The following is a 25,269-nucleotide window of genomic DNA, read 5'->3' on the forward strand; positions in this document are numbered from 1 at the left end:
GGACGACTCGACCCACTGGAGGAGGAGACAGAGAGACAATATGAAGAAAGTTCATACAGAGAGAAAATAAACTCCACCCTGTTGGTTGCAGCAGAGGAGGCTGCTGCTTCTGTTGGTCTTCCTCAGATTGGATGAAACTTGTCTTCAGTGTTTCACTTCCCTCTCTGAACCCAGTAACCATGGCAACAGACAGGCATCACTGCTGAACCATGGCAACAGACATGTTTCAGTACTAAAGATAAAACATTAAAACTGGCACTCTTTTACTGCAACTAAAAAAGTTAAAACTACTAAACAGCTGAGAGCAGAAACTCTTTCTTTGGTTAAATTAACAAACATAAACAATCATTACATGTTATTAAAAGTTTAAAAGACATTATTCTTCTATTTTTCAGCTCAATCCAAAACTCATAAGAGACAGTGTGTGTTTGCTGTCTTCATTTACGCAGCATCACTACTGAACCATGACAACAGACAGACTTCACTGCTGACAAACTGTTTAAATGCTGAAATCCTTTTTCCAACTCATAATATGAATTTTACTAATACAGCATGTGGTTGAAGAAGCTGTAGTGACATTATGATATTCATTGGTTATAGTGAGGATGTTACATATCATTACATTCATCAGTCTGGGAGGAAGATTGAGTAAAACAATGTTTCCAGATAAAACACTCACTAAATAAATGTTGGAAACATTTCTCCCACAGAAAATTAATTATTTAAAATGGTCAAGAAATAAAAAGTCTGAAAACAGAACTTTGTCAGAGGAGAAATCATTGATCAGAATGTTGTCTTCAATAAATGGCTGTATATCTTAAGAACAATAAAAACTTTAACACTTTAAATAAGCATCATGTTTAACATTTTAAGGCCAAGTCAAAAGTTCTTTCATCAGACAGAATTTGTTCTGTATTACAATGAAGCCTGTAATGGTCGCTTTAATATTATTTTAATTTTACTACGAGCTAAATTATTTTTCAAAACTTTTATTCATTCAATAAAAATAGATTTTAAATTAATTTCGAGTTCTTGTAGAAGTGAACAGTACTTACAGTTAACCTCCAGTCTGGTTCCTCCACCGAACGTGTACCACAGTGATACAAACTGATTGAGTCGTCGTACAAAAACCTCTCACTGTAGAGAGACACGGCTCTCTGACTTTGAACACAACAAAGTCAACATCAACAGTTCCTGTTCTTAAAAGAATGAACTATTTCATGTTCTATTTATCAAACAGTGCCACAATTGTTCAGAATGAATCACATTTTTACATATTTATTGTTCCATATGTCTGAAAGTAACATTGATCTCTCTAGCATTAAATTAAAGCAGACAGAAGACGTTCTGAAAGAAAATCATTGTGCAGTCATCAAGCCCATTCCACATTAAAATGATCACTGATACATTGTTAATCAATACTCTGATAAAGTCATTGATCCATTGAGAAACAGCATCATCAGAGTAATCCAAGTCCCTGTTGGAGTCAGTCAGAGCATTTCCATAGAGAGCCACTTTGCATCAGCAGCACCATGCTCCAGTGCTCTGGGAGAGTTTATAGTCCTGAGAGTTGAACACTGGATGACTGACAGCTGTCCTTCATGACAACAGAAGACACAGAAATCCTCCTCATCAAAAACATGACTTTGATCTCCGTCCTCATCTGGACTCTCCTCTGCTTCACTCAGGGTGAGGAAAATCAGTTTTCTGTGCTGTGAAAATCATTTGGAGTGTAGCTGAGTTTCACCTCACCATCTCATGTCCATTGTTTCTTCTCTCTCCTCAGGGTCTGTTGGACAGAATGTTGTTGTGACTCAGCCAGCAGCCAAATCAGTCCAACCGGGACAAACTGTTTCTATTGAATGTAAAGCCAGTAGACAAGTTGCTCTGTACTCTGGTTCACAATACTACCTGGCCTGGTACCATCAGAAAACTGGAGAAGCTCCTAAACTTCTGATCTACAGAACATCAAGCAGAGAATCTGGAATATCCTCCAGATTCAGTGGAAGTGGAGCAGGGAATGGAATTGACTTCACTCTGACCATCAGTGGAGTCCAGGCTGAAGATACAGGAGTTTACTATTGTCAGAGTTATCATTCTATCAACAGTCAGGATGTGTTCACACAGTGAAAAAGCGTCATACAAAAACCTCCCTCAGTCAGACTGAACAGAAACTGAACTGACTGCTGCAGCTGGAAGCTACTGCAGAGACTGATACAGTTCACTGAAGCAACCCAGACATATTAACAGCACAATATATCTAACTGCCCCTATATTTTGTTCAGTCTGTCAACATGTACTGTATTTAGGTTTTGTAATATAAAGCCTGGTTCCCCTGTTCTCCTGCAAACGTCACCCTGACCTTCATCTGGAAAAACTGACACAAAAGAGAGAGATCAAGATCATAAAGCTGGAAGAAAATTACAAACTCACATATTGAAAACATAAAATATGTGATCAGACATAGATCAATGCAGTTTCATCTGTAGTCCACAAAAGAAGAGACGTTCATTAACTTCAACCTCTGAACTTTAAACAGACATTCTTCAGACACTGATCCACAAACCTCAGACAGTTTTTCTGATCCTGAACAAACTGAAGGACAGTATTTTGTCATAAGTAGTCTGCAAAGGTTTTTTAACTTTAAGACAGCTAAGGTGGTTTTGAAGCACTACTTTAACTATCTTTACAAGTATCTAAAAGGTTTGTAACCAAACAATGCTGATTGTTTTTTGGGACAGAATAGATTATATGAAGCAATGTTTGGATATGTAGTACATTAAGGTTGTCAGAGAACTGATTTTTGATATTTAGCACAGAGAGTTCCTCCAATAATGACAACTTCCTAACAATAATAATAATAATATTACATTTTATTTATAAGTACATATATATATTGTCATGTACTCAAAGACACTTCACATAAGTTAAAATACATAGGTTAAAAAGATCATCAAACAACCAGCAAGAAAATACAATCACACATTGAAGCAATTCTGAAAAGACTGGTTTTGATTAGTGATTTTAATGTGGATGAATCGGTACAGTCTCTGATGTGTTTGAGGATGGAGTTGGGGTGCAGCTATGGAGAAGGCTTGGTTTGGATGCTTGGTCCTGGGTGGTGGAGACAGGAGGTTGGCATCAGAAGAGCAGAGGCTTTGTGACAGAGTGCGGCAGTGGAGCAGGTCAGTGAGGTAGGAGGGGGCCTGGTTATAGAGGGCTTTGTGAGTGAGGAGAAGGACTTTAAATTGGATCTGTTGTGGGACAATGACACAGTGGAGGCTTTGGACAACAGGAGTGATATGTGGTTGAGGGAGCACATTGTATGGTGGTGTAAATGTTTGATCAGATATTTGTAGTAGTAGTAAATGTTGTGCGTACAGTATGAAATTCTACTTTCCATCTTACTACAGTAAGATATTTCACTGCAGACGCACACAATCTGGACACCATTCAGAAAATGTGATATCTAATATCTAAGAATGTCTGTCTGGATTTTGGGAGCACTTGGAGATATACATGTTAACTGATTCTGCATATTTTGAAAAGATATAGAGTGATTTAAATAGACCATAGATTGCAGTATCAAATAATAGCAGCATGTAAAGTCTGAACAAAAGAGGACCTAGGATGAAGCCTTGTGGGATTATAGTTGATAGTAGCAGATGACTGTTGTTGCTGTGCACCTGTCTGTCTGTCTGTCTCTCGCTCTCTCTCTCTCTGCCTCTCTCTCTCTCTCTCTCACCCCAACTGGTCGAGACAGACGACCACCCACCTAGAGCCGGAGGATCTGTCCTAGGTTTCTGCCTTTTAACAGGCAGTTTTTCCTTGCCCTTGTCGCCAAGTGCTTGCTCATGGTGGTACTGTTGGGTCTCTGTAATTAATGTTAAAGAGTTCGGTCTAGACCTGCTCTATTTGAAAAGTGTCCTGAGATAACTTCTGTTATGAATTGGCGCTATACAAATAAAATTGAATTGAATTGAATTGAATGACTGTTAACCAAGTGAGACTACATCATCTCTTCCTGACAGTTAGGGACTGAACCAGTTTAACACTGTGACAGAGAGAGCAACATATTTCTGGAGTTGATGTAGATGTACAGCATACTGTAATTTACACTTCTGATGACAACTCTTAAATTCTTAAGTTATATAATTGATAGTTTCTTATAATCCACATTTGATCTATTTTACGTTTTTATAACCTTAATAATGTTTGGTCCAGTGTTGTCAGTGATGAGTAAAAATGTTGAAAGTAACTTTCTGTAAAATGAAGTTAGTTGCTTAGTTTTCAATTTCAGTTACCTGTATGAGCACCATGTCTTTCTCTTTCTGTATTTAAGTAAATAAAAAATAAACTGTTTAATTTAGTTTTAGATTAGTATGAAATTATTATACAGCATTGTGAGTTTCTGTGAATCAGCATGAGGATGATTTAAACAGTCAGTACTCCCAGCAGTGAGGAGGAAACAGCATGATATGTTGAGGACAGCTACAGTTCACTGACTCTGTGTGTTTGCATATGTGTCCTTCCTCTCTGCTCCCAGCCTTTAAGAGGCCAGTGTTGATCAGTGGCTGTCCAGGCCTTTCAGAGCCACTGACACGCCGGCAGCACAATGAGGATGTCACTGACTCTACTGCTGGCCACCCTGGGGCTCCTTGTTCAGGGTGAGACTCTCTTCTGAAAACTTTGCTTCAGGATGCAACCAGGTTCACCACAATGATGTTCTGCTATGATGGAGAAACAGTGAAACAAGCAGCATTTACCTTCTTCCATCTATTCTCCATGTTAAAGAAATGATACTCTTCTGTTTGGATGTTGATCATCTTTCTCCAAGCTGGATTTGTCTCAATAACCCTTCTCCTCTGTTTCATGTTTTCAGGTTCATCAGGACAAATCATCCTGACTCAGTCTCCTGGATCTCAGTCTGTTGTTCCAGGACAGACTGTCTCTATCAGATGTACAGCCAGTTCAAGTGTTAGTAGCAACCTCCACTGGTACCTTCAGAAACCTGGAGAAGCTCCTAAACTCCTGATTTATTATGCTACAACTCGTCAGTCTGGAGTTTCAAGTCGTTTCAGTGGAAGTGGATCTGGTTCTGACTACACTCTGACCATCAGTAGAGTTCAGGCTGAAGATTCAGGAGTTTACTACTGTCAGCAGAGTAACAGCTTCCCGTTCACACAGTGATACAACGTCGTACAAAAACCTCCCTCAGCTGGAGAGGAACTGATCTGACTCAACAGCTGCACTGACACTAAAACAACAGAAGCTTCTCTACAATGAAAACTCATGATTGTATAAGACAGTATTATTTTAATTGTGAAAATATCTATCATACAATTCAGTACATCATTTTATTATCACTGAAACAATATTTTATCACACATCTACAGTTTACTTAAACAGTTTTAGAGCAAAGCTTCATTCAGAAAATAAATAGTTTAAGAAGGAATTATGACACAAAAACACAAAATGTTTTGGTGTGAAAGAAATTTTTCATCTCATAATTTCTGAAGGTTAATTCTTGTTTCACTGAAAATTCTGTGTTATTATAGAATAATTTGATTTGTATAGTGATAAATTATAACAGAATTTATCTCCGGTCAGACTTTATTTAGAGAAGTTTAGAGTCTAGGCCGTACTTAACAAAACCTTTAAATTAACACTAAAAATGCAGATTAATAAAACTGAAGGATAAATAAATCTTTTATTTGAACAAATCTTTTAAAATAGTAATGTACCTCTTTAACCCAAGACATTTTGTATTATTGATGAAGCAGACATACACTCATTACAACTGTACATTATAATGAAATCCATACGTAAGTATAAATAAATAATGAATTACAAATCTATTTCAATGATGCCGATAATGTTCACTTCTTGTTCACACTGTCATAGAGGTGATAATTATATGTTTTTGCATTGACGTCAGTGATGTTGTTGCACTGGATTACATTATATTCAGGTGCTTCTAATATTTTGACATCCTCATGTATTTAAACAGGGAGGACCAATTATTACACACAGAGCAACTTTAAAACTTAAAACTTTAACTCATTTGTCTGTACAGTTGAGCTGTTCAGTAAAAGCAGTATGTAAATATTCCCAGGGTTGAACTTACTGATCAAAGTCATTTTAAATCTCTCTATGTTGATGATATGCTTTTTTATATACTTTTGTGGTTTTAGAGATTTAAGAATAATATATATTCTTTGCATTGACTCAGTTTTTCACTGGATGTAATCCAGTCACTGACACCATGAAGAGAAAATCATTAAGACACTTTGATAATAATAAAGATGAAAACAACTGATTTGATGAACACGTCTTTATTATCTGGAAACAGTGAAATAATATTGAAACACTGCAACAAGCTAGTAAATATTCTGACTGAAACATGTCAAATGAAAGAGAGAGATAGTTACAGAGTGCACAGTGAGAGCAGTAGCAGAGTAAAACCAGTAGCAGAGTCCCAGTGAGTCAGGTCAGGACTGGGAACACTGGTCTCTCCTCAGTGTCTCTGAGAGCGGAGTCTGGGAGCCCTGGGTGGCCTCACAGGTCACAGAGCCCACCTTCCTCCACTGGTCTGCAGAGAGCCTCAGGGTGCTGCTCCAGCTGTAGTGGCCGTCCTTCAGCACCCCGGGGCTCCTGCTCTGCTCCCAGCTGCTGCTGCTGCTGCTGCTGCCGTCCACCTTCCAGGACAGACTCCAGTCTGAGGGGAAGCCCTTGTTGGCCAGGCACATGAGCGTGGCCTTCCCCTGCTGCAGCTCCTCACTGGAGGGGGCAGCACCGTCAGGGTGGGACGGACATCACCTAGGAGACACCAATCAGATTAGAGGACAGGGACCACACAGCTGTCAATCAACCAGCAGACACTTGGACACCTTTACTGTGTGAGAGTTGATTTTCTCCTTTAAGGAGTTTCTGTCAGATGGTTTTTCTGCTCCAGCAGTCACTCACTCACACATTGTTTCACTTCCCTTTAAGAAACCTCTCATGCACATCAGCACAGACACAGTCCTCATATGACCTGAAATATATCAAACTACACTGCAAATAACAGAAGCACATTATAAATATCAACATTAAAAACATGTCTTTGGTGGGATTTTATTTTAGACTATTTGAAAAAAAGACTTTGAATATCAATTATCAGCTAAAACTAATTGACAACCACAGTTGAATTGTTAAACAGACGGACTGAAAAACACAAAAGCTTCAGAAAAGTGTCAGCGTTATTTCTAACTGAGGTTAAAACACAATTTGTGCCATTTTAGAAGATCAGAGATTTGGAATCATTCCTAACATTTATCATTCACACTATTAAATGTTATTTTAACTGCAGTTAAAAATGCAGAATAAATGACTGAATTTTAAAAACATTTGTACAGTACGAGTGTTGCTCTTTAATCTTTCCTGCAGTTGAAGCTGTTCACATTTCACTAATTAACTGGAACATTTAAAGAAAAGTTCACTAAAGCTGCCTTGAGTTCAACTTTAAGGCCAAACAACAATAAAATTGAGTCTTTAAAGTGATTTAGATCAGCCCAGTGGAAATGTATATCTACTACAAATGTTCAGACACAGAAATTAAAACTTTAACTGATGATACCATATTTAATATTTGAGCAGAAACTTACTTCCAATCTCCAGTCTGGTTCCTCCACCAAAAGTCAACCACAGTGATACAAACTGATTGAGTCGTCGTACAAAAACCTCTCACTGTAGAGAGACACGGCTCTCTGACTTTGTCTGACAAAGTTTAAACTGCAAGTACTCAACTTTTCACTTTAATCTCAAAACTGAAATAAATGACTTCTGCTCTTCACCGAGGAATTGTAGTAATTACATTCATAATTTAATTTGGATTTGAAAACTCACAGTTTACTTTCTTTATACAAAACTACTGGAGAAAAATAGAAATAAACATTTGATATTTCAATGGCTAGACAAAAAAGTACCTGCAGAACAGAACATTTTTTTATTTCAAAAAAATCTAAACTTGAACTTACTTCCAATCTCCAGTCTGGTTCCTCCACCGAACGTGTACCACAGTGATACAAACTGATTGAGTCGTCGTACAAAAACCTCTCACTGTAGAGAGACACGGCTCTCTGACTTTGAACACAACAAAGTCAACATCAACAGTTCCTGTTTTTAAAAGAATGAACTATTTCATGTTCTATTTATCAAACAGTGCCACAATTGTTCAGAATGAATCACATTTTTACATATTTATTGTTCCATATGTCTGAAAGTAACATTGATCTCTCTAGCATTAAATTAAAGCAGACAGAAGACGTTCTGAAAGAAAATCATTGTGCAGTCATCAAGCCCATTCCACATTAAAATGATCACTGATACATTGTTAATCAATACTCTGATAAAGTGATTGATCCATTGAGAAACAGCATCATCAGAGTAATCCAAGTCCCTGTTGGAGTCAGTCAGAGCATTTCCATAGAGAGCCACTTTGCATCAGCAGCACCATGCTCCAGTGCTCTGGGAGAGTTTATAGTCCTGAGAGTTGAACACTGGATGACTGACAGCTGTCCTTCATGACAACAGAAGACACAGAAATCCTCCTCATCAAAAACATGACTTTGATCTCCGTCCTCATCTGGACTCTCCTCTGCTGCTGCTTCACAGGTAAAGTCCAGAGAATCAAACTCCTCTCCTCTATGAACATCCGTCCCTCTGAAATGAAGCCCACAGAACCATGACGCTGCTTTATGTTTTTGTCTCTGTATCCTCAGAGTCCAGAGGCCAGGTCACAGTGACTCAGCCTGGAGCAGTGAGCTCTGCTGTGGGAGGCTCCGTCACCATCAGCTGTAGGAGCAGTCCTGCTGTGCACTATGATGGTTCTGACTACATATTAGCCTGGTACCAACAAAAGAAAGAGAAACTCCTAAATTGTTGATTTACTGGGCAAATCGAAGAGCATCAGGGATTGCTAGTCGTTTTTCAGGCAGTGGATCAAGGACTGACTTCACTCTGACCATCAGTGGAGTCCAGGCTGAAGATACAGCAGTTTACTACTGTCAGAGTTATCATTATATCAACAGTCAGTATGTGTTCACACAGTGAAAAAGTGTCGTACAAAAAACCTCCCTCAGTCAGACTGAACAGAAACTGAACTGACTGCTGCAGCTTGAAGCTACTGCAGAGACTGATACACTTCACTGAGGATACACACACACACACACACACACACACACACACACACACACACACACACACACACACACACACACACACACTAACTCATTAAATTTGTCAGGACAGTAGCTATACAACACACAATAATGGCACTAAAAAGCATTGTGCATTAAGAGGAATACACACCTTATTTATGAGGAGTGTTTTACACAACACACAGTTCAACAGTCCTGTTCATTATGAAGTAATACCTGATGTATGAGGACACTTTAACAGACATATATAAGAGCCCCTATATGTACAGTAGTTTGGTATTGTGTCTTTTATAGTTAGAGCCTGTTTCACGTTTACAGTCTAACTGTGTCATACCACACACTCTGGTATTTTGTTGTCTACGTTATGTCTTCTTGCCTCTTTGCTCTGCTCTTCATGCATATAAAGGACCAGACAGGTTTGACTGCAACATATTCTGCTGCTGTAAGAACACGTTTTTGCTTATATTATTATTTATATTACTAAGATAAGGAGTGTATGGGTCTGTCAGTCCCCATATTCTCCCATAAATGAAAAAAAGAAAGATTTTTCCAGTATCTGTCCATTAAAGACACAAAGAAGGCATTACTCAATCAGACCTCAGTTCCAGAGCAATATGTCAACGATATGTGACACACCAATCAGTCCTGATGTGCTGGAAGGCCTTGGAGATGGTAAAATCATTGCAAACAATAATGTGTTCAATATCCACAGTATGGTATCAAGATTAAATTATGGTTACTAACCCTCTAGGATCTGTCAGAAAGAAGCTTTTAGCTGTTTATATGACACTAGCAGAGACTACAACACATCCAGTGCAGCTAGTCTTGTTTTACAGGGAGGAGGACTTCATATTGTTTGGTAAAGAAAAAAGTATTTTCTGCTGCAGTTGGTGACCTGACAGAAATGGAAGAGGGCATGCTGCTCACAACTGGTGCCTCCAAACTCCACTCGTAACCTGATGTTTGCAGTTGTGTCTCAAGCTGAGGAAGGTTGTTGATCTGATATGTGCATCCACGATCCAAACCAACCATGTAGCATAAAACTTTTACTAAGGAATAGCTAATGAGGCAATGCTTTATGTACTGTACTTTACTCTATTTTGTGTTGAAGACCCCCTTGAAAAACCACATGGTTCATCTCAAGGAATTTCTCGTACTAATAAAATGTGTCTGTTGCCCACTACCCTGAGCCTGTCCTCGATTGAATTCCTTATGATCTATATTGAATATTAATTGTCAATTTGAATTACCTGTATGTGCACCATCACTTTCTCCATTTTTTTTGTGTAAAGTGTGACAGTTGTTTTCATGTGTTCCTTCCTGGCAGAACCTCTCTTGTATAACAGATTTTCTCATAATATGACTTTTCTATACTTCTGTAAACTAAAAATGCTTAGTTTGACATTAAGAAACAGCATTGTGAGTTTCTGTGAATCAGCATGAGGATGATTTAAACAGTCAGTACTCCCAGCAGTGAGGAGGAAACAGCATGATATGTTGAGGACAGCTAAAGTTCACTGACTCTGTGTGTTTGCATATGTGTCCTTCCTCTCTGCTCCCAGCCTTTAAGAGGCCAGTGTTGATCAGTGGCTGTCCAGGCCTTTCAGAGCCACTGACACGCCGGCAGCACAATGATGATGTCACTGACTCTACTGCTGGCCACCCTGGGGCTCCTTGTTCAGGGTGAGACTCTCTTCTGAAAACTTTGCTTCAGGATGCAAACAGGTTCACCACAATGATGTTCTGCTATGATGGAGAAACAGTGAAACAAGCAGCATTTACCTTCTTCCATCTATTCTCCATGTTAAAGAAATGATACTCTTCTGTTTGGATGTTGATCATCTTTCTCCAAGCTGGATTTGTCTCAATAACCCTTCTCCTCTGTTTAATGTTTTCAGGTTCATCAGGATGGGTCGCCCTGACTCAGTCTCCTGGAACTCAGTCTGTTGTTCCAGGACAGACTGTCTCTATCAGATGTAAAATCAGTACAAGTATTAGTAGCAACCTCCACTGGTACCTTCAGAAACCTGGAGAAGCTCCTAAACTCCTGATTTATTCAGCCACAACTCGTCACTCTGGAGTTTCAAGTCGTTTCAGTGGAAGTGGATCTGGTTCTGACTTCACTCTGACCATCAGTGGAGTTCAGGCTGAGGATTCAGGAGTTTACTACTGTCAGCAGGGTGCTTACACACCACTCACACAGTGATACAACGTCGTACAAAAACCTCCCTCAGCTGGAGAGGAACTGATCTGACTCAACAGCTGCACTGACACAAAAACAACAGAGGTTTCATGAAAAATATGATTAATAATAATTCACTCTGAACATTTAAACACTTAATATTCCATATGTTTAAAGTTATATTTAATGCTTTTGTGGGAACAGGCTGCTGCACATCAAAGGTAACCTCTGTCAAGGTATGAATTCAATTCTTTCATCATGGAGTATGAATAATAACAAGATAAATATTATATATTTTGTATTTTATATCCAAGCATTTTTGATTGGAACTCAAACATACTCACTGGTAAAAAAGATTTAACAAATCTCGAGAAATGTCTATAACATAATTTACCAATTTTGTCCGTTTTCTATTCCAGCAAACAAACACACGTGTGTTATTACTGCAACCAAAAAAGGATTAATGAAGTATGTTTATCACTGACATTTTGATTCTGTCCCTTTGTCAAATCTTCTGTTTGCCTTTGTGGTTCCTTTGTGGTTCATCAGAAGAAGTATCACTAAGCTGGTTTAAGTCATATTTATCAGATCGCTCGCAGTTTGTACATGTTAACGATGAATCTTCAATAAATACTACAGTTAGTCATGGAGTTCCACAAGGTTCTGTACTTGGACCAATACTATTTACTTTATATATGCTCCCTTTAGGCAACATTATTAGGAATCACTCCATTAACTTTCACTGTTATGCAGATGATACGCAGTTATATCTATCAATCAAGCCCAATGAAATTAATCAATTATCTAAATTACAAACATGTCTTAAGGACATAAAATCCTGGATGACCTGCAATTTTCTGATGTTAAACTCAGCAAAAAACCGAAATTCTTGTTCTTGGCCCCAAAAACCTTAGAGACTCACTGTCTAAAGATATAGTTACTCTAGATGGCATTAACTTGGCCTCTAGCACCACTGTCAGGAATCTTGGAGTTATCTTTGATCAGGATTTGTCATTTAACTCCCACATAGAGCAGACCTCTAGGACTGCCTTCTTCCATTTACGTAATATTACAAAAATTAGACACATCCTATCACAGACAGATGCAGAAAAACTAATCCATGCATTTGTTACTTCTAGGCTGGATAACTGCAACTCTTTATTATCAGGTTGCCCCAATAAGTCCATTAAAACGCTCCAATTAATTCAGAACGCTGCAGCACGAGTACTGACAGGAACTAGAAAAAGAGATCACATCTCTCCTGTACTAGCTTCTCTGCACTGGCTCCCTGTAAAATGTAGAATAAAATTTAAAATTCTCCTCCTCACCTTTAAAGCTCTTCATGGTCAGGCCCCTTCATATCTTAAAGAGCTCATAGTACCCTATTACCCCTCTAGAACACTACGTTCTCTGAATGCTGGGCTACTTGTGGTTCCTATAGTCTCTAAAAAGTAGAACAGGAGCCAGAGCCTTCAGTTACCAAGCTCCTCTCCTGTGGAACCAGCTTCCAGTTGTGGTTCGGGAGGCAGACACCCTCTCCACATTTAAGAGTAGGCTTAAGACATTCCTCTTTGATAAAGCTTATAGTAAGGGCTGGAACAGGTGAGTCCTGAACCATCCCTTAGTTATGCTGCTATAGGCCTAGACTATCGGGGGGATTTCCCATGGTGCACTGAGCTCCTCCTTTCCTCTCTCTTTCTGCACTCATTCATGTTCCATTAATGCATGTTACTAACTTCACTTCTTCCTCGGAGTTCTTGTGCTTTCTCGTCTCGCAGGTTCTTGTCGCTCCTTGTGGAGCCTCCTGCCATGGTCCTGCTAGATTGCCATTGCCAATACTGTTGTTGCTGTGCACCTGTCTGTCTGTCTGTCTGTCTGTGTCTCTCTCTCTCTCTCTCTCTCTCTCTCACCCCAACTGGTCGAGACAGACGACCACCCACCTAGAGCCGGAGGATCTGTCCTAGGTTTCTGCCTTTTAACAGGCAGTTTTTCCTTGCCCTTGTCACCAAGTGCTTGCTCATGGTGGTACTGTTGGGTCTCTGTAATTAATGTTTTAAAGAGTTCGGTCTAGACCTGCTCTATTTGAAAAGTGTCCTGAGATAACTTCTGTTATGAATTGGCGCTATACAAATAAAATTGAATTGAATTGAATTGAATTGAATTAGAATAGTTAAAGGGGGTCGAACTGCAAATTATAACCTTTAACTGATGATATTGTGCTTTTTATATCAGATTAAAAAATAATTTTTTACCCTGTTAAGACTGTTCAGTAATAAAAGATGTTTGGATGATTTATTGTTAAAATGTTGCTACCATGGGCTTTATTCCAAAGATTTATTATTGCAGACAAATCTGTAATGATTATAGCAGAAACAGTTGTTTGATGAACACGTCTTTATTATCTGGAAACAGTGAAATAATATTGAAACACTGCAACAAGCTAGTAAATATTCTGACTGAAACATGTCAAATGAAAGAGAGAGATAGTTACAGAGTGCACAGTGAGAGCAGTAGCAGAGTAAAACCAGTAGCAGGCTGCTGCTTCTTTTGGTCTTCCTCAGATTGGATGAAACTGGTCTTCAGTGTTTCACTTCCCACTCTGAACCCAGTAACCATGGTAACAGACAGGCATCACTGCTGAACCATGGCAACAGACAGGTTTCAGTACTAAAGATAAAACATTAAAACTGGCACTCTTTCACTGCAACTAAAAAAGTTAAAACTACTAAACAGTTGAGAGCGGAAACTCTTTCTTTGGTTAAATTAACAAACCTAAAAAATCATTACATGTTATTAAAAGTTTAAAAGGCATTACCCTTTTATTTTTTGAATTTTCAGCTCAATTCAAAACTCGTAAGAGACGGTGTGTGTTTACTGTCTTAATTTACGCAGGCATCACTACTGAACCATGACAACAGATGTGGGCTTCATTGATAACTGGAAGCCTTTTTGGGGAAAACCTGGTCTGATTAGGAGAGACGGCATCCATCCCACTTTGGATGGAGCGACTCTCTTATCTAGAAATATGGCAAAGTTTATTTCTAAAACCTGACAGTCCAGAGTTGGGACCAGGAAGCAGAGCTGCTGTCTTACACACTTCTCTGCGCTTTCTTTAGTACAGTCACCCACCCAAAACCCCATAGAGACTGTGTCTGTCCCCCGACCACCTAAATTATTTAAAGAAATAAAAACAAGAGGAGTTCAACATAAAAATCTAATAAAAATTAAAACTAATTCCGCAGTAGCACAAAATAAGAGAATGAAATTTGGACTGTTAAATATCAGGTCTCTGTCCTCTAAAGCTGTTTTAGTGAATGAATTAATATCAGATTATGATATTGATTTACTTTGTCTTACTGGAGACCTGGTTGTCCCACAAGGAGTATGTTGGCCTAAATGAATCCACCCCCCCCAGTCATATTAATACTCACATTCCTCGAGGCACTGGCCAAGGAGGTGGAGTAGCAGCTATATATGATTCGAGCGTTTTAATGGACCCTAAACCTAAACTAAATTATAATTCATTTGAAAGCCTTGTTCTTAGTCTTTCTCACCCAAACTGGAAAACACTGCAGCCAGTTCTATTTGTTATAGTGTACCGCGCTCCTGGACCGTACTCTGATTTTATATCTGAATTCTCAGAGTTTTTATCAAGTTTAGTCCTTAAATCAGATAAAGTAATTATTGTAGGTGATTTTAATATTCATGTGGATGTTGACAATGACAGCCTTAGTAACGCATTTATATCATTAATAGGCTCAATTGGCTTCTGTCAGAGTGTAAATAAACCAACTCATTGTTTTAATCACACTCTTGACCTTGTTCTATCATATGGCATTGATATTGAACATTTAATAGTCTTCCCACATAATCCTTTCCTATCTGACCAATATTTAATAACTTTTGAATTTCTATTATTAGATTATAAGCCATTAGGCAAAACTTCCTACAGCAGATGTCTATCTGACAGTGCTGTAGCTAAATTTAAGGAGGAGATTCCTTCAGTGTTTAATTCAATGCCATGTCTGAATTTAGTCCTATAATAACTTTAATCCCTCCCAAATTGATAATCTTGTTGATAGTGCTGCAGGCTCACTACGATCAACATTAGACTCTATCGTTCCTATAAAAAGGAAATTATTAAAACATAGGAGACTAGCACCTTGGTATAACCACCAAACCCGCCAGTTAAAGCAAATAGCTAGGAAATCTGAAAGGAAATGGCGCTCTTCCAAATTATTAGAATATCGCTCAATTTGGCAAGATAATCTTAGAACCTATAGAAAGGCCCTCCGTAATGCCAGAGGAGCCTATTACTCAGCACTAATAGAAGAAAATAAGAATAACCCTAGGTTCCTCTTCAGCACTGTAGCCAGGCTGACAGAGAGTCACAGCTCTATTGAGCCACATATCCCCATAAACTTAAGTAGCAATGACTTCATGAGCTTCTTCTATAATAAAATTATTACTATTAGAGAGAAAATTAGTCACCAACTCCCATCAACAGTTATCAGTGGCTCTCCAAGTTCAGGAACTTTAACTAATGTAAACTTAATAAATTATCTAAATTACAAACATGTCTTAAGGACATAAAATCCTGGATGAGCTGCAATTTTCTGATGTTAAACTCAGAAAAAAAGGAAATTCTTGTTCTTGGCCCCAAAAACCTTAGAGACTCATTGTCTAAAGATATAGTCACTCTAGATGACATTACCTTGGCCTCTAGCACCACTGTCAGGAATCTTGGAGTTATCTTTGATCAGGATTTGTCATTTAACTCCCACATAAAGCAGACCTCTAGGACTGCCTTCTTTCATTTACGTAATATTAGAAAAATTAGACACATCCTATCACAGACAGATGCAGAAAAACTAATCCATGCATTTGTTACTTCAAGGCTGGATTACTGCAACTCTTTATTATCAGGTTGCCCCAATAAGTCCATTAAAACGCTCCAATTAATTCAGAACGCTGCAGCACGAGTACTGACAGGAACTAGAAAAAGAGATCACATCTCTCCTGTACTTGCTTCTCTGCACTGGCTCCCTGTAAAATGTAGAATAAAATTTAAAATTCTCCTCCTCACCTTTAAAGCTCTTCATGGTCAGGCCCCTTCATATCTTAAAGAGCTCATAGTACCCTATTACCCCTCTAGAACACTACGTTCTCTGAATGCTGGGCTACTTGTGGTTCCTATAGTCTCTAAAAAGTAGAACAGGAGCCAGAGCCTTCAGTTACCAAGCTCCTCTCCTGTGGAACCAGCTTCCAGTTGTGGTTCTGGAGGCAGACACCCTCACCACATTCAAGAGTAGGCTTAAGACATTCCTCTTTGATAAAGCTTATAGTTAGGGCTGGATCAGGTGAGTCCTGAACCATCCCTTAGTTATGCTGCTATAGGCCTAGACTATCGGGGGATTTCCCATGGTGCACTGAGCTCCTCTCTTCCTCTCTCTTTCTGCACTCATTCATGTTCCATTAATGCATGTTACTAACTTCACTTCTTCCCCAGAGTTCTTGTGCTTTCTCGTCTCGCAGGTTCTTATCAATCCTGGTGGAGCCTCCTGCCATGGTCCTGCTTGACTTCCATTACCAATACTGTTGTTGCTGTGCACCTGTCTGTCTGTCTGTCTGTCTGTCTGTCTGTCTGTCTGTCTGTCTGTCTCTCTCTCTCTCTCTCTCTCTCTCTCTCTCTCTCTTGTCCTAGGTTTCTGCCTTTTAACAGGCAGTGTTTCCTTGCCCTTGTCTCCAAGGTCTTGCTCATGGTGGTACTGTTGGGTCTCTGTAAATAATGTTATAAAGAGTTCGGTCTAGACCTGCTCTATTTGAAAAGTGTCCTGAGATAACTTCTGTTATGAATTGGCGCTATACAAATAAAATTGAATTGAATTGAACAGACTTCACTGCTGAAATCCTTTTTCCAACTCATAATATGAATTTTACTAACACAGCATGTGTTTGAAGAACCTGTAGTGAGATTATGAAGAAGAAGATATACTTTATTGATGCCCTAGGGGAAATTGTTCTTTTCACTTTTTTTTATACACACACACACACACACACACACAGGCTGAAATGCACACTTCATGCACTTGTGGACATGCAAAGAGGAGAGAGAGTGATGGGGCTGCAATGTTAATCACACCCCATGAGCAAGTTTTGGGGTGTTGCTCAAGGGCACCTCAGCAGTGCACAGGAGATGAAACTGGCACCTCACACTCCATATTTTGTGGTCTGTGGGATTTGAACCGGCAACCCTCTGGTTCCCAAGCCAAGTCCCTATACACTGTGCTACTGCCGCCCAAATTATGATATTCATTGGTTATAGTGAGGATGTCACATATCATTACATTCATCAATCTGGGAGGAAGATAGAGTAAAACAATGTTTCCAGATAATACACTCACTAAATAAATGTTGGAAACATTTCTTCCACACAAAATTATTTCATTTAAATAGTCAATAATATTTAAATAGAATAAGTCTGAAAACAGAACTTTGTCAGAGGAGAAATCATTGAACAGAATGTTGTCTTCAATAAGTGGCTGTATATCTTAAGAACAATAAAAACTTTGACGTTTTAAATAAAAGTCATATTTAACATTTTAAGGCCAAGTCAAAAGTTCTTTCATCAGACAGAATTTGTTCTGTATTACAATGAAGACTTTAATGGTCGCTTTAATATTATTTTAATTTTACTACTAGCTAAATTATTTCTGAAAAGTTTTCATTCAATAAAAATAGATTTTAAATTAATTTTGAGTTCTTGTAGAAGTGAGCAGTACTTACAGTTAACCTCCAGTCTGGTTCCTCCACCGAACGTGTACCACAGTGATACAAACTGATTGAGTCGTCGTACAAAAACCTCTCACTGTAGAGAGACACGGCTCTCTGACTTTGAACACAACAAAGTCCACATCAACAGTTCCTGTTTTTAAAAGAATGAACTATTTCATGTTCTATTTATCAAACAGTGCCACAATTGTTCAGAATGAATCACATTTTTACATATTTATTGTTCCATATGTCTGAAAGTAACATTGATCTCTCTAGCATTAAATTAAAGCAGACAGAAGACGTTCTGAAAGAAAATCATTGTGCAGTCATCAAGCCCATTCCACATTAAAATGATCACTGATACATTGTTAATCAATACTCTGATAAAGTCATTGATCCATTGAGAAACAGCATCATCAGAGTAATCCAAGTCCCTGTTGGAGTCAGTCAGAGCATTTCCATAGAGAGCCACTTTGCATCAGCAGCACCATGCTCCAGTGCTCTGGGAGAGTTTATAGTCCTGAGAGTTGAACACTGGATGACTGACAGCTGTCCTTCATGACAACAGAAGACACAGAAATCCTCCTCATCAAAAACATGACTTTGATCTCCGTCCTCATCTGGACTCTCCTCTGCTGCTGCTTCACAGGTAAAGTCCAGAGAATCAAACTCCTCTTCTCTATGAACATCCGTCCCTCTGAAATGAAGCCCACAGAACCATGACGCTGCTTTATGTTTTTGTCTCTGTATCCTCAGAGTCCAGAGGCCAGGTCACAGTGACTCAGCCTGGAGCAGTGAGCTCTGCTGTGGGAGGCTCCGTCTCCATCACATGTAGGAGCAGTCAGGAGGTTTGGAGTTGTAGCAGTGCATACTGTTTAGCCTGGTACCAACAGAAACATGGAGAAACTCCTAAACTGCTAATTCGCTACACCAATGAGAGAATGTCAGGGATTCCAGGACGTTTTTCAGGCAGTGGATCAGGGACAGACTTCACTCTGACCATCAGTGGAGTCCAGGCTGAAGATACAGCAGTTTACTACTGTCAGAGTTTTCATTATATCAACAGTCAGTATGTGTTCACACAGTGAAAAAGCGTCGTACACAAACCTCCCTCAGTCAGACTGAACAGAAACTCTCATTGGTGTAGCTAGAAGCTACTGCAGAGACTGATACAGTTCACTGAAGCAACCCAGACATGTTCACAGCACAACATATCTGCCCTCATATTTTGCAGAATTTAAAATCACTCATGTCTATCATTGTCCACTCAACAAATATTAATTTCCACAGAACCAACAGGTGATCAATAAAATGTATGTAGGTTTTTTAAGATGAAGCCTGGTTCCCCTGTTCTCCAGCAAACATCACCCTGACCTCCATCTGGAAAAACTGACCCAAGAGAGAGATCAAGATCATAAAGCTGAAATAAAATTACAAACTCACATATTGAAAACATAAAATATGTGATCAGACATAGATCAATGCAGTTGCATCTGTAGTCCACAAAAGAAGAGACGTTCATTAATTTCAACCTCTGAACTTTAAACAGACATTCTTCAGACACTGATCCACAAACCTCAGACAGTTTTTCTGATCCTGAACAAACTGAAGGACAGTATTTTGACATAAGTAGTCTGCAAAGGTTTTTGAACTTTAACACAGCTAAGGTGGTTTTGAAGCACTACTTTAACTATCTTTACAAGTATCTAAAAGGTTTGTAACCAAACAATGCTGATTGTTTTTGGGACAGAATAAATTATATGAAGCAACGTTTGGATATGTAGTACATTAAGGTTGTCAGAGAACTGATTTTTGATATTTAGTACAGAGATTATAAGTTCTTACAATAATGACAACATTATGATAATAATAATGATATTTTATTTATAAGTACATATATATGTTTCCATGTACTCCAAGACACTTCACATAAGTTAAAATACATAGGTTAAAAGATCACGAAACAACTCCCCAAAAATACAATCACACATTGAAGCAATTCTGAAAAGACTGGTTTTGATCAGTGATTTTAATGTGGATGAATCTGTACAGTCTCTGATGTGTTTGAGGATTGAGTTGGGGTGCAGCTATGGAGAAGGCTTGGTTTGGATGCTTGGTCCTGGGTGGGGGAGACAGGAGGTTGGCATCAGAAGAGCGGAGGCTTTGTGACAGAGTGCGGCAGTGGAGCAGGTCAGTGAGGTAGGAGGGGGCCTGGTTATAGAGGGCTTTGTGAGTGAGGAGAAGGACTTTAAATTGGATCTGTTGTGGGACAATGACACAGTGGAGGCTTTGGACAACAGGAGTGATATGTGGTTGAGGGAGCACATTGTATGGTGGTGTAAATGTTTGGCAAATATTTTGGAGATTTTTAATCAATTACTGTCAGTAGTAGTAAATGTTGTGCGTACAGTATGAAATTCTACTTTCCATCTTACTACAGTAAGATATTTCACTGTGGACGCACACATTCTGGACACCATTCAGAAAATGTGATATCTAATATCTAAGAATGTCTGTCTGGATTTTGGGAGCACTTGGAGATATACATGTTAACTGATTCTGCATATTTTGAAAAGATATAGAGTGATTTAAATAGACCATAGATTGCAGTATCAAACAATAGCAGCATGTAAAGTCTGAACAAAAGAGGACCTAGGATGAAGCCTTGTGGGATTATAGTTGATAGTAGCAGATGACTGTTAACCAAGTGAGACTACATCATCTCTTCCTGACAGTTAGGGACTGAACCAGTTTAACACTGTGACAGAGAGAGCAACATATTTCTGGAGTTGATGTAGATGTACAGCATACTGTAATTTACACTTCTAATGACAACTCTTAAATTCTTAAGTTATATAATTGATAGTTTCTTATAATCCACATTTGATCTATTTTACTTTTTATAACCTTAATAATGTTTGGTCCAATGTTGTCAGTGATGAGTAAAAATGTTGAAAGTAACTTTCTGTAAAATGAAGTTAGTTGCTTAGTTTTCAATTTTAGTTACCTGTATGAGCACCATGTCCTTCTCTTTCTGTATTTAAGTAAATAAAAAATAAACTGTTTAATTTAGTTTTAGATTAGTATGAAATTATTATACAGCATTGTGAGTTTCTGTGAATCAGCATGAGGATGATTTAAACAGTCAGTACTCCCAGCAGTGAGGAGGAAACAGCATGATATGTTGAGGACAGCTACAGTTCACTGACTCTGTGTGTTTGCATATGTGTCCTTCCTCTCTGCTCCCAGCCTTTAAGAGGCCAGTGTTGATCAGTGGCTGTCCAGGCCTTTCAGAGCCACTGACACGCCGGCAGCACAATGAGGATGTCACTGACTCTACTGCTGGCCACCCTGGGGCTCCTTGTTCAGGGTGAGACTCTCTTCTGAAAACTTTGCTTCAGGATGCAACCAGGTTCACCACAATGATGTTCTGCTATGATGGAGAAACAGTGAAACAAGCAGCATTTACCTTCTTCCATCTATTCTCCATGTTAAAGAAATGATACTCTTCTGTTTGGATGTTGATCATCTTTCTCCAAGCTGGATTTGTCTCAATAACCCTTCTCCTCTGTTTCATGTTTTCAGGTTCATCAGGACAAATCACCCTGACTCAGTCTCCTGGATCTCAGTCTGTTGTTCCAGGACAGACTGTCTCTATCAGATGTAAAACCAGTTCAAGTGTTGGTAGCAACCTCCACTGGTACCTTCAGAAACCTGGAGAAGCTCCTAAACTCCTGATTTATAGAGCTTCAACTCGTCAGTCTGGAGTTTCAAGTCGTTTCAGTGGAAGTGGATCTGGTTCTGACTACACTCTGACCATCAGTGGAGTTCAGGCTGAAGATTCAGGAGTTTACTACTGTCAGCAGAGTTCCAGCTCGTTCACACAGTGATACAACGTCGTACAAAAACCTCCCTCAGCTGGAGAGGAACTGATCTGACTCAACAGCTGCACTGACACTAAAACAACAGAGGTTTCACTAAAAAACATACTTAATAATGATTAGCTTTGAACGTTTTAACACAAAATGTTCAGTATTTAAAAAGTCATATTTTTAATGCTTTCATGAAAACAGGGTGTGAAACAGTCTGCTGCACTTCAGTGGTAACCTCTCTCGAAGTATGATTTCAATTCATTGATAAGTGAAATCCATGGAGTATGATAACACATGAACACTAAAACTATAATTATATTTTAATTTTATATCTTAACATTGTTCATAGTCAAACATACTCATTGTTGAAATAAATTACAAATCACTAAAAATGTTGATAACATATTTAAGTAATTTTGTGTGTTTTGTATTCTACACTGTAAACCCTAATAAGTTCACACAACTCCAAAATGATTTTGTAACAGATTACACAACAATATTTTAGTGATGTTTTTAAATGTTTTAAGTTTACATAAAATAAAAATCACATTTACAGTTGCCATAAATTATCTCAATGTTATCTTATAAATATTGATATTCCTCAACTTACATTAGGGAGTAATACACTCATAATGTGGGACATCCACTCAAAATAATTCTAAACTGAAATACTCATGTCAGCCCACTTCACAATTATAACCAGCTAATAATGTTAGAAAACATTAAAGTGATACCACAGTGACAATTTAACTTTTTTTATTCAACACAATGTGATTTTTAAAAGTTACGAATCGAAGGAGCTCAGTCAAAACAAAGTGCTTGTTATCAATTAAAAGAAAAAAAACTAAATGTGTTTTAAAGTACATTAAGTGTTAATAGTTCCATATTCTGATAGTGGTCATTGCTACAGAGGGTAGATTCAGTATTTTGGGTCTCCATCTTACATTATTCAGTAAACATTATGATAAAAACTCACAAAGGATTCATGATCAAATTCAATAAGATTCTAAATATAATCCATCCTCAACAGCAATGACAACTATTAGAATGTGGAGCCATTTAACACTGTTAAAAAACATTTTGGAAGGCTGCAACTCACTTTTTAAAATAAAACATTAAAATAAAGTACTGGTTTCTACTGTGCCGTACTTCAACAGGCAACATAAAGGTAGTGCATCAAGGTAGGCATTAGGCAACAGAACATTAAACATGTATAGTGCATGAATTAAACAGTCAATTCCCACAAGTTGTTCAGTACAAAAACCTGGGCTGATCAATAGGGTTAGCATTGGTTGGCATTGCTAGAGATTCTCTAGTAATGCCATTAAGATGAGAAATAAAACAAAATGCCACAGCCTGATTTATTTTAAAAGCAGGAGTTAAGAACACTGATTCCTGAACAGTTCTCTAAAAACTTAACATCAGTCAACCTAGGGAGATCACTCACAACAATTTCATCTTCGATGACAACAGAAATGCTCTTGGGGCTGAAATGGGTTGTGTTGTCAGTGACCACAGTAAGGAGACCCACAGGAGTGTCAGCAACATCTGGCTCATCTTCTTTCTGAAAAATACAAACAATCCAATGACGAGGATAATTCCAGTAAAAAGGTTTAAAGTCATGTATCATTAACAATGTCAACATCATTCTAACTCAGACAGCTGAAGACTCATATTGGATTCAAATACACTTACAGAAAGAGATTTGCATGAAACAAGAACTGTGGATTTCTCTCTAATTTGGAGAGGAGGTCCCCAATCACTCTTTCATTGTACATACCACATTTTAGCATTATACTGAGAGAGGAAAAACAACCTATCCATCCATTTGAACATGAAAAGAGGCGTTTCCCATACTATATTTCATGGTACATGTCATTGATATTGACATTTCTGAGTGCACTAAATACTTACATTCCAGTTCTTGAAGAACTCATAGTCATCCTCTCTTAGGTACACCGGGAGGGCACGAAGGGCCAGACTGCGTCTCATGTTTACATCATGTTGTTCCTAGATTGACAACCAAAACATAATAATCATTATAGAAATATTTACCAGCACATCAAGCCAGTTCAACTTACATAATCATAGAGTCATCATCAAGATCCATCATTGTGCTCACAGCAAAGTTAATCTTAAACTCACATGGCGGTCATAAATCCTGAAGATCTCTCGGAGTGCCTCTGCTGTCTTGCCTGTCCGTCTCTCTGTACAGGGCAATCAGTTGAGGTGTGTGTCTGTCAACCTCACAGTAGAACTGATTACATAGCTTCACATTTATAATGCGATGGAACTCAGCAAACACCTGCAGACATACAAACACATAAATGTATATAGATTAATGTCGGTTTTTCAACTTGTGTTTTAAGAGGAAAACATAATGCATCCATTGCACACTGTAAGCAGCAAAGCTAGCAGTTTTTCCCTGTGACTGTGCTGCTGTTGAACTGTATCACGTTATACTGAGGTGTTTCTATTATTTTTTCCATCCCATTTATATCAATGAGGCCATGCTAAATAAAGACACCTCTGTGTATAACGCAATATAGTTCACCAGACCACAAACTACATCCTTTAATAATAAAATAAAACTACATTCAACCATGAACACTATTTTAGGATACATCTTACCGAGATGTTTTTGAAGCTCGAGGAAACTCTGTGCTTCCACTTGAACCTACAAGGAAAGATCAATTACAACAGATATAAGTGAACTTAAAATACATACAGTACTTATCAAACATATGTTAAATAGTTACAATATATACTGGTTCAGTCAAGCTTTATATGCAAACACTAAATGTGTTTGTTGCATGTTTATCATTTACTCAACTTGTATATGTTTACTTTTCAAATATTTGTACTATCATAATGAAATGCCATACTATGCATCAATATATCGATCTGATGGTAATTGATTTTTAAATAGGTATTACTATTGTATCATTCTTTCTCTCTTTCCTTCCTTGTGCTTTATCTGACGAGTCTGACTGTTTGTCCGGGTCCGTGTATGTTTGGTCATTGGATTTTCCTTTCAGAAACGGGTATTAAAAACAGAAAACGAGTGGTTATTTGATTTTCGTTTTAAAATACAAAAATTAAAATTGAAATACAAGGCGTTTTTCTTTTTCATGGTCAAAAAGGGATGAGCGAAATTAAAAAAATTGTTCGATTTTCATTTTCTATTTCATATAACAAAAAATAAAATCACTAGAAAACAGAAACGGAAAAAAGGCCTGTT

The 25,269-nt window shown here is 38.2% G+C and overlaps 5 gene segments (V, D, J or C); 3 read left to right on the forward strand and 2 right to left on the reverse strand.

Moving 5' to 3' along the window:
* The window catches only part of LOC127358289 (Ig kappa-b4 chain C region-like), a 41,094-nt gene that overhangs the window by 6,834 nt on the left and 8,991 nt on the right, over positions 1-25,269 (reverse strand).
* Positions 4,581-6,319, forward strand: LOC127358107 (immunoglobulin kappa variable 6D-21-like). The segment is given in 2 exon segments: positions 4,581-4,667; positions 4,883-6,319. Coding segments are annotated over 2 exon segments (360 nt in total).
* On the reverse strand, positions 6,320-6,819 carry LOC127358119 (Ig kappa-b4 chain C region-like). The segment is given in 1 exon segment: positions 6,320-6,819. A coding segment is annotated over 1 exon segment (258 nt).
* LOC127358110 (immunoglobulin kappa variable 6D-21-like) lies at positions 10,763-22,431 on the forward strand. The segment is given in 2 exon segments: positions 10,763-10,883; positions 21,742-22,431. Coding segments are annotated over 2 exon segments (357 nt in total).
* On the forward strand, positions 18,586-19,267 carry LOC127358096 (Ig kappa chain V region 3547-like). The segment is given in 2 exon segments: positions 18,586-18,805; positions 18,913-19,267. Coding segments are annotated over 2 exon segments (423 nt in total).

Source organism: Dicentrarchus labrax, unplaced genomic scaffold (assembly GCF_905237075.1).
Source record: "Dicentrarchus labrax unplaced genomic scaffold, dlabrax2021, whole genome shotgun sequence".
NCBI lineage: Eukaryota > Metazoa > Chordata > Actinopteri > Moronidae > Dicentrarchus > Dicentrarchus labrax.